Here is a 14,773-nt window from a genome sequence, read left to right as displayed (position 1 = left end):
CACAAGTGAACAAAACAACACAATAAATAAACCTGTCTTCATAACTGCAGCACAGGATTGTGCACTCTGCAAAAACCAGGATGTCTCTGAGGGCCTTCTCTGTGTGTGAGTGCGTGCGTGTATACAGTCTGATAACTATAATTATTCAAAACTATAAAGGCGTAGCACTCCTTCTGCTTCTCCACCCTCCAAATTCTGCTAGTGACAGAGGATGAGAAATCGCATGCAGTGGTGTGTGCAACCCTACTGCAACACCCGAGCTGAGAGAGGAGGAAGAAAAACAGCCTCTGTAAATAATTATTATATATTTATATATCCTTTAGTTTCTAAAGCCACTGCAGCGTGTGTGTGTGTGTGTGTGTGAGCATGCCCGTGTTGAATGCACTGTCTGGCCGGGCCTGAACAGTCAATAGATGGAAACAATGCCAGACTTGACTAATCAATTGGGAGCAATCATGAAGAGAGAATGATGATAATCACTTAAACAGATTGGGATCATAATCAATGGCCGCACTAATTGTCCTCCATTACACAGCTGGTAATGGCACTTAGATTTAGTTGTACAATCAGCAGAGGGAAGAGTCTGCCGTGGGATTAAACAAAGTTTAGCAGCAAACTTTGTTACAATGGCGGCGGCGTTTTAGAGTACAGTCAGCAGCGTTATGAGGCTGGAATCAATAAGTACTTCCCTATAGAGGGTCACATTGTAAATGTAGGGTGGATGAATACTGACTTAACTGCCCTGCGCTTCATAAAAATAGGTCCAAGTGAAGTGAGAGAGAGTTATCTGGGAGCTCACTCACACTTCTACCCTTTGCAGAAAACTGTTTCCTGCTGGCGTGAATAGGTTTCTGGCATGATCTGTGAGTGTGTGTGTGTGTGTGTGTAAAGCCTGCAGTTCATGTCACATGTTCAGTTTATATGTTCACACCTCAAATTCTGCATCCTGTCCAACTCCATCTCATCTCTCTCCCTCTCCCTCTCCTCTCCTCTCCTCTCCCCACTCATCTCCTTTCTTTCCACATTTTTTGTGCTTCATTCAGTTTTACTCACACAGAAAATCCCAACCTGACCACAAAAACACACACAGTCTGTGATTCCAAAGGCAACCACTTCCTCACACACCCAGCTGGCACATGCACACACACAACTAGTAAACACACACACACGGATGACTGTATTTATGCTTTAAGCAAATTTGTGAGTAACCAGGGACGGCTCAGAGTTTCCCCCTTCAAACAGAGGAGAACGGACTGACCTGTTTGACGCGGTCCGGGTTGACGGTGGTCTGCGGCTGCAGGATGCTGACCGGCTCTGTCTTCTGGGTGCTCTGGGGCATCTCCCTCACTTTCTCAGCGATGAAGTCATGGACACCGTTCAACGCCTCCACTGTCCCCTGAATCAGACACACCCGCTCTGTCGTCCCTGCAGACAAACAGAAACACACACACACGGGTCAGTGTGTGACAGCAAACAGAGGTGCAGACGATACACAAATAACACAAATCTGCATCTTTACACCACAAAGAAGAAGAAAAAGACGGCGACGCGTCACCTCGTCGTTTAGTCAAATTGAGATGAATGTCATTCAAATTTTATTTTCACATTCGATGCCGTCACATTTGTGACATTCAGAATTTTCTCTTTTCATCATTTCATGTGCTGCTGAATGGAAATAAAACCAACCATGGCGCATACGGCTTTAAAAAAAAACTGTGCAGATAAGAAAAGATGGCACAGAAACTGTAATGATCCCCGCTGGGAAATGACACCGCTGCAGCAGCAAATAGTAACCGCAGCAGAGAGGGGGAGACAACACAGAATTATCAGAAACTGAATCAAAGATCCAAATGAAGAAGGATGAATTTGTGTCAGAGAAATGGAGGAAATAAAAACACATTTCTTCTCATCACATGTGAAGTAAAACATATGTCTGTCTGTCGCCAGGATTCCAGGAAAATAAGTCCCCCATCATATGAAAATGAAAACACACCACGATGATTTCCAAACTTCCTGCTTCAGTTTGGGCTGTGTGTGTGTGTGTGAGCACAAAAAAATGTATTTTTTAAGATTTATATCAGCTCCAAATGAACTGGATAAAGTCCATTACACAAATCAAAAAGGCTGTGGAGGTCCAGAGGATTTGGGCTGGGATTTATCCTCGCTCGCTCAGACTGTTTGTGTTTGCTACTGTATGTAGACACTGTGTGCACTGCACTTAGTTTTCTCTCGCCGTGTTTACTACAGTGACTGATTTGGCGATAAAGCAGAACATTTATAAACACGGCAATCTGTAGCAGCACACGGACACGTTTTCTGCTCGAGCGGAGACTTCAGAACAACAATACAAATGACTGCATAACTGATCAGATGAATCGGTGTGTTCAGATTTGATTCCATCAGGCTATTATTGGTTTTCATCTATTTTCCTACCACATGGAAATAAGTTGTGTTTCCGTTTGAATGAATAATGCAGCATGCATCATGAGTGCAAATTAAATTGAAAGGTCTGAGCTGCAGTATTTTGTCAGAAGGTCTCAACATGGGGTCAGTGCCTCCACATGGGGCTGGAAGACAAATCTGAAGGGTCAAAATAGGACAGCAAAAAAATTCAAATTCATGTAAATTATTATTTAATTTGATCACTGAAATCTAATGAGATAATACAAACAACAGCGGTAAACAAGACATCTCTTCATTTTGGGGTCATAAAAAGTTGCTATTAGGTTTGTTTAAAGGTGGAAATCAGCTGATATTTCTGCATAAAAATGAATAAACACGCTGTGGATGCAGTGCTAACAGATGACAAGGAGAATCTAGGCCAAAAACAAAAAAAAGTAAATCTCTCTCACCCACACACCCTTTTTCAGTTATTGTCTCTCCTCTCTTCCTTACTCTCCCTTCCTCTTCCCTGATTTCCTCCTCTTCCTCCCTCTCTCTCTCTTCTCCCTTGACTCCAGTATTTAGTGGGATCTCCTCTTATCTCGGCCCAGCAGCGTGTCACTCAGCACTTCCTGTCCCCTCCCCTCTTTCTCCCTGCATTGTTGGACTGTATCGGTTTGGCCCTCTGTGGCTGCGGGGCCGAGCCAGCAGGGAGAGACTGAGGGTTAAAATCTGCTCCATGTATGCATGAGACAGAGAGCTGGGGACTGATAAAGGGCAGAGAGTTCAAGAAGCCAATGAAGAGATTTTTTTACGACATAAATAACCTTTCCTGTTCTGTCAGGAATTACACTGTTCTCAAAGGAGCCGGGAGTCCAATTAAGGAGGCAAAAAAACACAAAAGAGCAGAGCTAACATGGAAATAATTGTCAGTGGATGTTTCTGAAAAGGTGAAATTGTTCCTTCTTATACTTTAAAAGACTAAAATGAAGCCAGAGGATTAAGATACAAAGGCTGCAGCAGTGACAACAGAGACTGAAAATAAAACACACACAGCACATTAGGCAGTCGCTGAGTTTGGCTACCTGGGCACGCTGGACCTTTTGTTAGCATTACAGCCGTATTAGTGACCATTCCTATTTTTACAGTCTGCTGACAGCAGTAACAGACGCTCCCTGTTGACAGCAGCTGAATGCCTCCGTTTAGCCGGGCGAGCATGACGACAAGCGAACAAATCACGCTAACTGAACATTAGCACAAGTTTCACATGCTAACGTGTACACCTCTTCCTGCATTTTATTCAGGATTAGTGAGAAATGACATGACCAGTGCAGTGTGTGTGTGTGTGTGTGTCTGTGTGTGTGAGTTTGTACTGATACTGAGAAAACTGGGCCTCGCCTCTCCCCGACAGCTGGTGCCCTCTGGGTAATCTGGACTCGTCCAATCAGAAACAAGGTTTAGCAGGCCATTGTCTTGGCATGAGTGTGTGAGTGTGGGTTTGTGTTCTGACTGTGTGCATGTGTGTGTGTAGCAGTAGCGGAAAAGGCCATTCTGTCACTGGAGATCATATTGAAGCTGCTGTACAGCTGTGCCATGGCAACAAAGACCTGCTTAATTTTATTGCGAAATATTTACCCAGAGATCAGTGAGTTTGCCAAAAATATACAACACACTATATGAAGTGAATAAGGGGTTTATGTACAGTATCAGTGGAGACATGAGTGAGTCAATCCAATTACATTATATAAAGATGGAATTATGTGCGAAGGTGTAAATATAAATAAAGATCTGTCTTACTTCTTACCTTTAGGCCTTTATATAATTAAACGATGTGTTATAAAAAACTACAGCCTTTATCTGAGTGGGAAAATATAAGTGAAGGCCAACATGTTTATACCAGGCTGTAAATATGTTCATTTCTGCTGTGAAGTTGGACATTTTAACATGGAGGTCTTTGGGGATTGACTCACTTTTGGAGCCAGCCCTCAAGTGGCGACTTATGGAACTGCATCTGCATCTCTGCCTGCCAGTTCTTTCCTTTCATTCATTCATTCATTCAACCACAGATCCTCTTTTTAAAGCAGGTTAGTTTCAATCTATTAGCTAATAAAAAAAGTCAGTAAGTAGTTATCCGTGCTATTGTTGTATGTTGGATGGGTAGCGGCTTTGTGAAACCTCTAAGGGCTAACGTTGTGATGCTACCATTAGTCACTAAGGGTAGCATCACACTACTTTATCAGCTACTGCTGTTACTGTAGCAATAAACATGATGTTAGATATAAGAGCTACAGCCGATCAGAATCGATTCGTTTCATTGCTGTCAATGTTGGCAGCCAGAATTTGCATCACACCTGGAAAAAGTTTGATGTCAATACACAGGAATGAAAAACACATGTACATTTTTAAATTCTGTCTGTTTTTCTGATCCGTTTGCATCTTCAGTAGTTAGACTTTAAATCTTTTCTTAACTCTTCTTCTAATCTTTTCTTTGGAGGTGCAGGCTAATTAACGTTAGCATGCTTATTAGGTCTTGTTTTCCCTGCAGGAACGCATACACGTCCACTCAATCAAGCACACACACAGACATATAAATGCCAAACAGAAACAGAATTTATGCATCCCTCAGTGATTGAGAGGGAGCTCTGTTGGCAGTCAATGCTGGTGCAGAAACACACTGTGTGTGTGTGTGTGTGTGTGTATTGTGCTTGTAAAATGAACCTCATCCTTTTCAACATTTTAACAGTTGGAGGCTGCTTCCAAACCTGACATGCTGCAGCTGCTGAAGTAATATCTGTTCAATGCTGTTAAAAGACAGTTTACATAACACATTTTGTAAAATATATGAACAGTGTATTTAACATTGCTATAGATGGGCACAGACTACAGTGGGGACTCTATCAAGAAGTGAAAATGAGTTCCAGGTATACCTTCAGCTAAGTTTATTAAGCTTCAGGAGAGTTTATTGCAGCATTTAAGGGCAATCTGAGATGCACTTAAGGGCGAAATGTTACAAAATTGATGAAAGAAGAAAGAGTGGAGAAAACCACAAAAGGTCACAGGTTATAAAATACAACGGAAATCCAAAGTCTTAAGGGCCTAGGTTTCAGGTTCCTGAGATGAAACACCTGCATCAGCACACACCAGAGACTAATGTCAGAAATATCCCAGAAATCTCTTCATCGAGGCAGTTTTGATAAATGGTTTGTTGTGTGTCACATAAACGGCACGCATGGTCCTTCAGCTCACCATTTCCATAGTGACCAAGTGACCCAACACCACCTCATATAAGACCAGAACAGTCATCATCATCAGGATCCAGGCTGTGGACCCTGGCAGTTGTTTTTTATTAAAGTCTAACTAACATGACTCACTCCTTCCTCCTCCTCCTCCTCCTCCTCCTCCTCCTCCTCCTCCTCTCCCCGATGACCGGAGAGGCACCGGAGGTAGCAGACTGAAAGCACACAGAGCAGCCTCTCCTCTGATGTCTGACTCACAGCAGCATATGCATTCTCAGTATGGCGACACATACTGATGCTGCTGGATGAACTCCAGGATGAGAGACAGTAGAATGTCCCTGATCGAGCCACGTTAACATGGCAGGGATCAAAGTGACTGCACACTGCGGTGGAAGAGGTCGAGTCGGCCCTCTGAAGAAGACACATGACGTTCAGTTGGTTTACTCTGTTTGTATGAGGGGAGTGCTCACAATGATGACAACTAACAGCTAGAAGCCTCATTCTTTCCCTTGTGTGGATGGAGTAACTTGGCCACTTCAGGCTGACAAAAAAAGGCACATTACATTTTTATTTCCAGTGCTTAAAAGGTCACGTGATGTCCAGAATTAAACAGGTGGAATCAATAATGTCTTCTGAGGCTTAAAAGTCTGGGGAAATAATCCCTGTGTGGATGTCATCGGGCTTATCTCTGCTTGAGTTTGGAGACTTCAAATTTATAAGGAGAAAGCCTGCGTGATCCTCTGTCTGATCCAGTTTAGATGCATTATTAGAGAGTGCCTCCAATACCGATATGCAAAATGCTTCTGACAAACACAAGTCAGACTTCTATGAGAGGTAATGTATACCCCAACCAATATAAATGTGGCTGTAGTACAACAACGTATCACCCAGAATGCACTGGGTTTGTTGCATTTTAGCTCATGCCTGCAACAAATAGCGACACAAAGGGATGTTAAAGGCTAATAAAGGCCTTAAAAGTCCAGCATTACACCACACTAAGGTACCTTAGCCGACGTTCGGAGGAAATGACTACAAAAGTGGTTGAAAACAGGCAAAGTTTAGTCAGTGCTCTGATCAAGTGACTACAAAGATGAATTAGGATTAATTTAAGTTTGACATGATGCGGCTGCCTCTGAGGAACATTTTATGTTAATAAATTTACAGGACATGATTTAAAAAAAACTCCTCAGCAAAGAGCTTCCATGACCTAAAAAAATGTATTTCCTCCTGATTTATTAATGTTGTTTTCCAGCTCAGGCAACCACTAAAGGCATAAACAGTCTGCTTTCACTACAGTCAGGCTGAATAACCGCCTCCTAGAGTGACAAAAGTGCGAAACAACTCGTCTGATATATTCTGGTGATTTTTTTTTTTTTTTACAAAGTGACCCATTTGTAAGAAATCATAGATTTTCCTCAAGTTCTATCTCTGGAAAAAGTTTCTCAAACGTTTCTAAACATGAATATTTGAGGAATATCTGCACCGAATGGGAAGAGGAAGGCGAGATGTGACAGAAACGCCAGAGGTCCTGTGTTCACAGGTACATGATGTCCATGCCCTGCTATGCAGAGCTGTGCAGCTTTTTCACTTCTAACGGAAAACACATCAGCAGGAGAGAGAAAGACAACCGATAGAAAGAGATACAGGGGTTCACACGACTTCTGTCACATCTGAAGAGCATCAAGCAGAGAGCAGGGAGAGGGAGAAGACAGAGGGATGGACAGAAACTCAGAGAGGGAGAGGCAGATCAACACATAGTCACAATAGCAATGTCAAAATGGAGTGACAACAGAGAACGAGGGAGACGAGGGGGAGACGAGGAGACAGAGAAACCTTTGTGAAACCTGTCACAACAAAGTAATGTCAGAAACACAGAGAGGAAGACTGCTGGATGTATACAGGAATGTAAGCAGGGAAGCCTAAAAAACGAGGATGTGGGACAGAGGAGATGTCCCTTCAGATGTCTTCTTCTCTTGTTTTCAATAAATACATGATGCTGACAAAAATGAATATGAATTACTGAAAAACCTAAAAAGAATCACGTTGTTTGTCATATTTTATTTATGGATGTCTGCTCTGTTTTGTTGTGTCTTCATTTCTTTCCCCTGATTTATTTTTGTGATAGATTTATGTCGCAAACTGAGAGCTGGAGACACAGAAAGGTGCAGAAAGAAAGAAAGACTGGGGCACAGATGGAAACCCAGACATGTGATGAAAGGCAAACAGAGAGAGAGATACAACTACAGTATGACTCTTCATCTCCAGCACAGTGAGACATGGAGGCTGGTTTTAATGTAAGCTCATTAAACAGATTTCCTTAGGCTGTGGATAAGCTCAGGTTAACTGGCTACCTTTAATCAGATCTGCTGGATTAGCCGGCTGTTAGCCGTGCAGCTCGACACCTTGGTCTTCCACAGGGTATATACATTGACTACAGTGTATATGGAAAGACAGAGAGAGGACAATCGGAGACAAAGACGTGAAGGTCAGCTGTAGATAATGGTGTTTTTATGGGTCCACATGAAGCTTTAGTCTCTGCTGCTTCCCTCATGAAAAGATTCAGATTAAAAGGTGAAGCTACTCGGTGCTAATATAACAGAGGTTTGGTGCAGGATTCTCCCTGGGATTATTAAAGTATTTCTGATTCTGATTATATCTGAACTCCGACTGGTGCTGGAGTGTCACACATGTTTCATGTAACAGTTTATGTGCCTGGAAATCACATTAAATTCCCTGGTCAGGACCAAACTTCTCCTTCTGCCACCTTGTCAACCTGCTCTCGTTGAAATATTGAAATTCCTTCTGTCTCTCAGCACAATGGTCCCCTGTAATGCAAAAACAATGGGGAAAGTGACCAATGGGCCTCTGACACTGAGAGATGGATGGGTTCATTGTCTGACACCTTAATAAGCCAATGGAAACAAGCGCACAGGCCTTAGTTTCCAGTTAAAAAGAGGTTTATGGCCTAACGAGGCACCCCAGCTGTGAGGACAAAAGCAGAGAGTGACCATACAGATGATGGAGTGATGAGGAGGGAGAGAGAGGAAGAATGGCTGGATAGAAAACTGCAATGTTTTGCTCTGCACCGGTGATCCAGTGGAGGACTTGGTCCTCACCCCTTGACTGTTCCTGCTCTGTTACCTAGGCAACTAACAGTCTCACCCCTCTCACACACACACACACTCTTTCATGCAGCTGGGCAGCTGTTGGTGATGTAATGATTTGTTATTCCAAAAGGAGAGAGAGTCTGTGAGATGTGTGTGAGAGAAAGAGAGAGCATGACTGCATGTGCTGATGTAATCAGGGGCAGTAAGGAAACTTGGACCTGTTCTCTGCTGCAAACGACCAAGTCTTCATTAGAAAGAAACAGGACACAAAGAGGAGAGAGGAAAAATGGAAGGAAGGAAGGAAGGAAACAAGGAGGAAGACAGGAAGGGAGGGGAAGAGAGAAAGCTAGGGAGTGTAAAGGGTTAAAAAACAAAGCAAGAAGGACAGAGAAGGATTGGTGGAACACTGCAGCTTATGTGGATGAAAATGTGATGGTTGCTTTGTAAAGGGCTGGCAGAGACCTCATCTCGTCTCCCTCGAGTGCCTACAGGGCTGTAATACACGCTCTCCCACTGGCTTCCACATCATTTACACCAGAAAAAATCATGGTCAATTAGGAAAAACATATTAAATCTTGGAGTTACTGTGGACAACAGGCCCGAGGGGGCAGCTTTACAGCTCTGTGCTGACTTTAAGAAACAAGAAAACAAGGAAAGTTTTCATCTGGTACCCTGGTGTCTCTGCACGCTGAGGTGACAGCATGAAAAAAGTTCTGTGTGTTTGAGAAAAGTTCCGTATGCAAGTACTTTCAACTTTCAACTCAATAAAAGCATATTACAAATGTTTAGACTTTTACATATAGCTGAATGTCAGCTAATGATGCATGGACCAGCTTCCAAAAAATCCCACAAATATTTCACACAAGTTATTTAAAATTCTCTTAGATTTGTATTTTTCACAGTTGAAATATAAAAAAGCCCTCAGAGACTTCATGCTATCCTTTATGTGACTTAAAAAATTAAAGCAGCAGCAGGAACAGTAAAACTTGTCAGCCTCTCTCCCCCCCAGTGTTTCTGCTCACTCACTCTCTCCCCCATCTCCTTCCTCCCCTCCTCCTCCTCCTCCTTTATCTGTGTAGAGGTTCGGCAGTGACAGAGCACTCACTGAGAAGAATAAGGCAACTCTCTCTAAAGAATAACAAAAGAAGCTGGAAGAAAAGGGAGGAATTCCTCTGCTCTGATGTAAGGCTTTTCACTTGGAGAGACCTGCTGCTCTGCATCCAGCCTCCACCTCCGTGTCCTTTCCCTCCTCCGATCCACGCAGTCCCTTTTGCTGGTTTTCTGCATGCTTCATAAACACCCACCACTTTCTTTCAGGATTTTTCCAAGCGACGTGGGAATGAATCACAACTTTGAAGGCTGGTTTAGAAGATTCTCTACAAGCTGTGGTTTGAACCGTGCAACCTTTTTCTTTACAGGAAACACCGTCTACTTCCTGTTCCATTTGATTAAAAAGTGCAACATACAAACATGATCTCACTGGATTTGTCTATGCATCAACGCTCTGACTTTCAACTTTCAAAGAACTAAGGTTGTTTTTCTCTAAATCATGCGAAGTCTTCCATGTTAAAGACACACAGTCCTCCTCTGTGACAGCATGACTTTTGCAGTCTGGAGAGCTGATCAGGTCTTAAATTACAAAGAAAGAATCGGTGATCTTCTTGCATTTCATTAAATCAAAGACGGGATGATCACTTTCTGACAAAAAACCAAACTGCTTTTTCTCACAATCTCTCTGTTCAACTCTCCTCCCCTGGTTCCCATCATCCTCCCCCTCCTCCCCCTCCTCCCCCTCCCTCTCCTTTCTTGTCTCCCTTTCTTTGGCAGCAGGATTGGTGTTGCCCAAGTGACCCGGGCCCATGCCGAGCAAACAGCTGAAAGGATGCCATGACTTTCCCCTCACTTCTTTTTTCCTCCTTTTGGCCTTTTCTCAATCTTCAGCTAATCTTTTGTTCCTCTCCACCTTTTTATTTCCACCTCTCTCTCTCTCTCTCTCTCTCTCTCTGTGTGTTTCTCCATCAGTGTTGTACCTGTTGTCACATTCATCCCTTATTTGATGGATGGAGTGTGCATAATGGTGGATTTAGAAGTTGGTGTCATAAAGAAGAAGAAACATTTCCAACATCCAGCAGTGATGCATCATAATGTAATTTAAGACCTCCAAAAAGTAGTCCACAGCAGCACTGACATCATCATCACTGTCAAAATGGCAGTAAGTTGAAGGGTGCCAAATCAGGTTAATGGGACAGATGTTGGATGAGTTTACATCTGGATGGCAGCCACTGTCACAGTGCAGGCTCAGACAGTGCAGAGTTGCAATTTTCAATTATCCAAAACAGAAAACGTTCTGCATAACCACTCAGAGAGCTGAGCTGCACATGGATGTATGGGAACTGTAACAAACGTAGTAATCACGCTGCAAGATTTAGAGTTTATTTATGACTTGTTTGTGGTTTCCTAGTAAAATTCTGCATAGTTTTATGCATGCTTCATAAATGTGTGGAAGAACAAAAAGTCTTTGATGAGATGCAAAGCTGAGCTCTAATTAAGATGAACTGAAGTGAATGGGTTAGCAACACGACACAGGCACAGAACGCACACACTGTTATTACACATGGTCTCACACACACTCCACCACATACAGTATGTAGTCCGCATCACATATAGATGATGATGAAGACTGTCAGGTGCTTCTTCTCAGACAGAATCCACACTGAAGAAAAGGTAGGAGGTGTTACCATGGTAACTGAGACCCAAGCCATGCTGTTTTATATATAACCAAGTAAAAAACAAACTTAACAATGAAATAAAAACCAAACTAATCAGCATAACTACGCCTCCTTGAACCCTCCAGCCACCTGTCATGGACTTTGAGAGCTACCTCTGCACATGCTCAGATCAGCACGCATTACTGACGGAGGGTAACCTGCAGCTGAACTCACACTTACAGCTCACATGAGCTACTTAAAGATGCCGCCATTACATCCTGATCAGACAAAACACGTCACAAACAGGAAGTGACTCCAGTAATGGGAACCATGGACCAACAGCTGTATTAATGTGTTCCACTAGGTCTTCCCCATGGAACACACGCACACACACACTCCTGTCTCATGTCATTAAAACAGTAACATTGCAGGCAGCCACTCACACACTTACGGAAAGAACGCAGACACACTCACACACTCTACAGAGAGTCAGCTCAGCTATCCGGCTCTCTAGCAAGTCACACATCTCACTCTGTGACCACAGACAACTATATATACACACCTAATCACTTGCATACTCATCTGTCTTCCACACACACACACACACAGCTCGTTTGTGTCCTCGGAGGGCCTGCACGGAAACCGGAACTCGTGTGAATTCTTGGATGCCCCAAACGAGTTCAACGCCGCTCTGATTTTACTCACACCCTCACACACACACACACACACAGAAACACAGAGCCATAGGCACAATTACAGACGACCTTCTTACACACACACACACACACACACACCATGTCATTAAATAATGAAGTGACATAAATGGACGTTGGTATTTTCTACTGCAAAATTTGATTTCTAGATGTAGAATTAAGATTTCTTGCATCACTGAATAAAAAAAATTGGATATGTTCAGACGATGCCTTGCTCAAAGGCACTGATTTATGTCTGCATGAGAGCAGAGAGAAGGTGTGTTTGAATAGCCGACATGAGGCCGCCGCTCAGCAGATAACACGCTGACCTTGTGCACAGCTGAACGTGTGTGTTTTAAATACACAATCTCTCCCAAACACACACTCCATCTCTAATACTCTGTCTTCAACTCGTTGAGTGTTATCTCCACTGTTGGTATCCGGTGTCACACAACTGCTTTAATGGAGCCACACCTGTTTTCCTGCCCAACACACACACACACACACACACAGCTCCTCCTTGTACCCCTCTGCCTTGCGTCTCAAGGCCTCAAAGTTATCTACACACCGTCTTCTGCTCTTGTGTGTGACTGTGAGAGATCACCTTACCGAGTGTTTTTTGTGTTTATTTTTCTATTTTCTGTGTGTATTAGGATGTTTGTCTATCTTTGGCTTGTGTGTGTATGATGTGGACAGTGTCAGCTGGCTTAAGCCTCCTCGTCCCCACCCTTCTATAGCCTCAAATCCCCCCAAATCCATCTCTGCTCCCCATGTGACTACAACTGCCCCCTTTACCCCGTCAGCTGCCCCAACTCTGCTGTCAGTCTCTGTCTTTTTCTCTCTCACACACACAAACACACACACACTCACACACATCCTTCTTTCCTCTGTCCCTCTGAGACCATTTATGCTCTCACACTTGGAGGATCATTTACAGATTCATCTACGAGTCCTGCAGCCATTTCTCATCTTTAAAAAGTGACTGCCAGGACGTTGTGAGTGATTGAAAACAGCCTCAGACTCAGACTGTGCCCCAAAATCACTTCCTGTTTACACTGAGAGCGTTTTCTATAGTTTTGTCAGTTTGTTTCCAGCCTCGCTCTATCAGTGCACATTCCTAATACTTCCTCTCATTTCCTTCCACTCTCCCTCCTCAGCTGAACACACCCTTTGTCTTCTGACTCGCGCTGCAGGAACACACACACAGATACAGTAGACGTCTGTCAGTCGAGCTGAGCTGCGTTATGAAAACACTCGTCTCACTTTATCATCGTTTTCGCAACTTTGCAGAGCGCCAGGTGTTTGAACTGGAGCCTCTCTCTCTCTCTCTTTGACGCTGAGCAGCCCATGTCTCAGCTTCATATTCATATGTGCCTCTCAGCGGGCTAATGGAGCCCATGTTAGAGCCCGACTCTGCTTATTGAGTTTTACTGGACCACATAATAATGAGAGGGGAAAAAGAACCTTCACAGTCAGCCAGTAAGTGACTGATAATCACCTCTAATTTCCAAACAAACACTGGGATGCCAATTTAGGTGTTTAAAGCTTATTATAAATTTCATGTTTTGCTCCTGTTTTTTTTAAAGATTATAATGTTAACAAAGCTTTGTCAGAATTTAGAAGGAACATACACACCAGCTGTAAAAACAGGCAGAAAGCACTGATTTTCTGATGGTGCTTGAATGCATCTAAGCTTAAAACTGTATTCATTCATCACTTTTTAATGTGCATGCTTTAATTAAATATGCTTTAAAGATGAAGCATTTGTACTTCAGTGAGTATCAGACTGATGTGCAGGCTTTTTATCAAAAGGAAAATCAGTTTTACTTTTATGATTTACATCATTAAAGCTGTATAATACACCACAAATGCAGTTCAGTTTTACAGTGCAGTGAACAATGAGCCCATAGTGTCTAAAACATTGACAGTGGAAACACCCAAAGTCTGGAAGTAAACAAGTTTTCAGTTTCCTTGTTTCAGATTGACAACAAGATTTGATTCTTAATGTCCAAAAGCAAAACATGAGGAAGAATTTAAATTTGAACAAACTTTCACCCAATGTTTGAGCGATAAAGTAATTTCTGCCGCTGCAGAGTAAAGTTATTAAAAGTTCCATTATGTAATCATCAAGTATAAACAAACAAAAGACAGAAGAGTTACAATGAATTAAATCCATTCTCTCACATGCTTGTATCTGATTGGCTGCAGCACTATTATGATGAATTCTACAGGGAACCAAAAAGAGCAGTTTAATAGCTCATGGCACGTGGATCGGGGTTTGACCATACACACACACACACACACACACACACACACACACATTGAACATTTACCCAACAAAGCTTGTCAACCATGGAGACCAGCATGCCTGGTCTTTTACATCATCATCATCATCATCATACACAATCTGGTCCCCATTTGTTACAGCTGGGACTGCAGTGTGTGTAACTGTGCATGTTTCTCAGTGTGCATGTGAGAGCATGTATGCCCTTGTGTGTGTGTGCGTGTGTGAGAGAGCTGGGACTTGGCCCTGTACTGAGGACACGTAGCCTGAGAAAGTGAAAACTGTGCAGAGTCTCACCCACCAAAACATCCTCAACTAAGCTTGAACTCTGGGCTCGTTGCTGCGCACGCTGCTGGTAAAACCG

At 43.0% G+C, this 14,773-nt stretch overlaps 1 protein-coding gene across 2 annotated transcripts in view; it reads right to left on the bottom strand.

Moving 5' to 3' along the window:
- Window positions 1-14,773, bottom strand: part of nova2 (NOVA alternative splicing regulator 2) — a 65,774-nt gene that overhangs the window by 20,391 nt on the left and 30,610 nt on the right. For both annotated transcript variants that reach the window (XM_028418794.1, XM_028418795.1), the window contains one exon: window positions 1,259-1,425. In XM_028418794.1, the coding sequence (XP_028274595.1) occupies window positions 1,259-1,425 (167 nt within the window). The remainder of the gene's footprint in view (window positions 1-1,258; window positions 1,426-14,773) is intronic.

The sequence above is a fragment of the Parambassis ranga genome, chromosome 13, assembly GCF_900634625.1.
Source record: "Parambassis ranga chromosome 13, fParRan2.1, whole genome shotgun sequence".
NCBI classification, from domain to species: Eukaryota; Metazoa; Chordata; class Actinopteri; family Ambassidae; genus Parambassis; species Parambassis ranga.
Note: the sequence above shows the minus strand (reverse complement) of the source record. Positions and strands in the feature narration are given on the sequence as shown.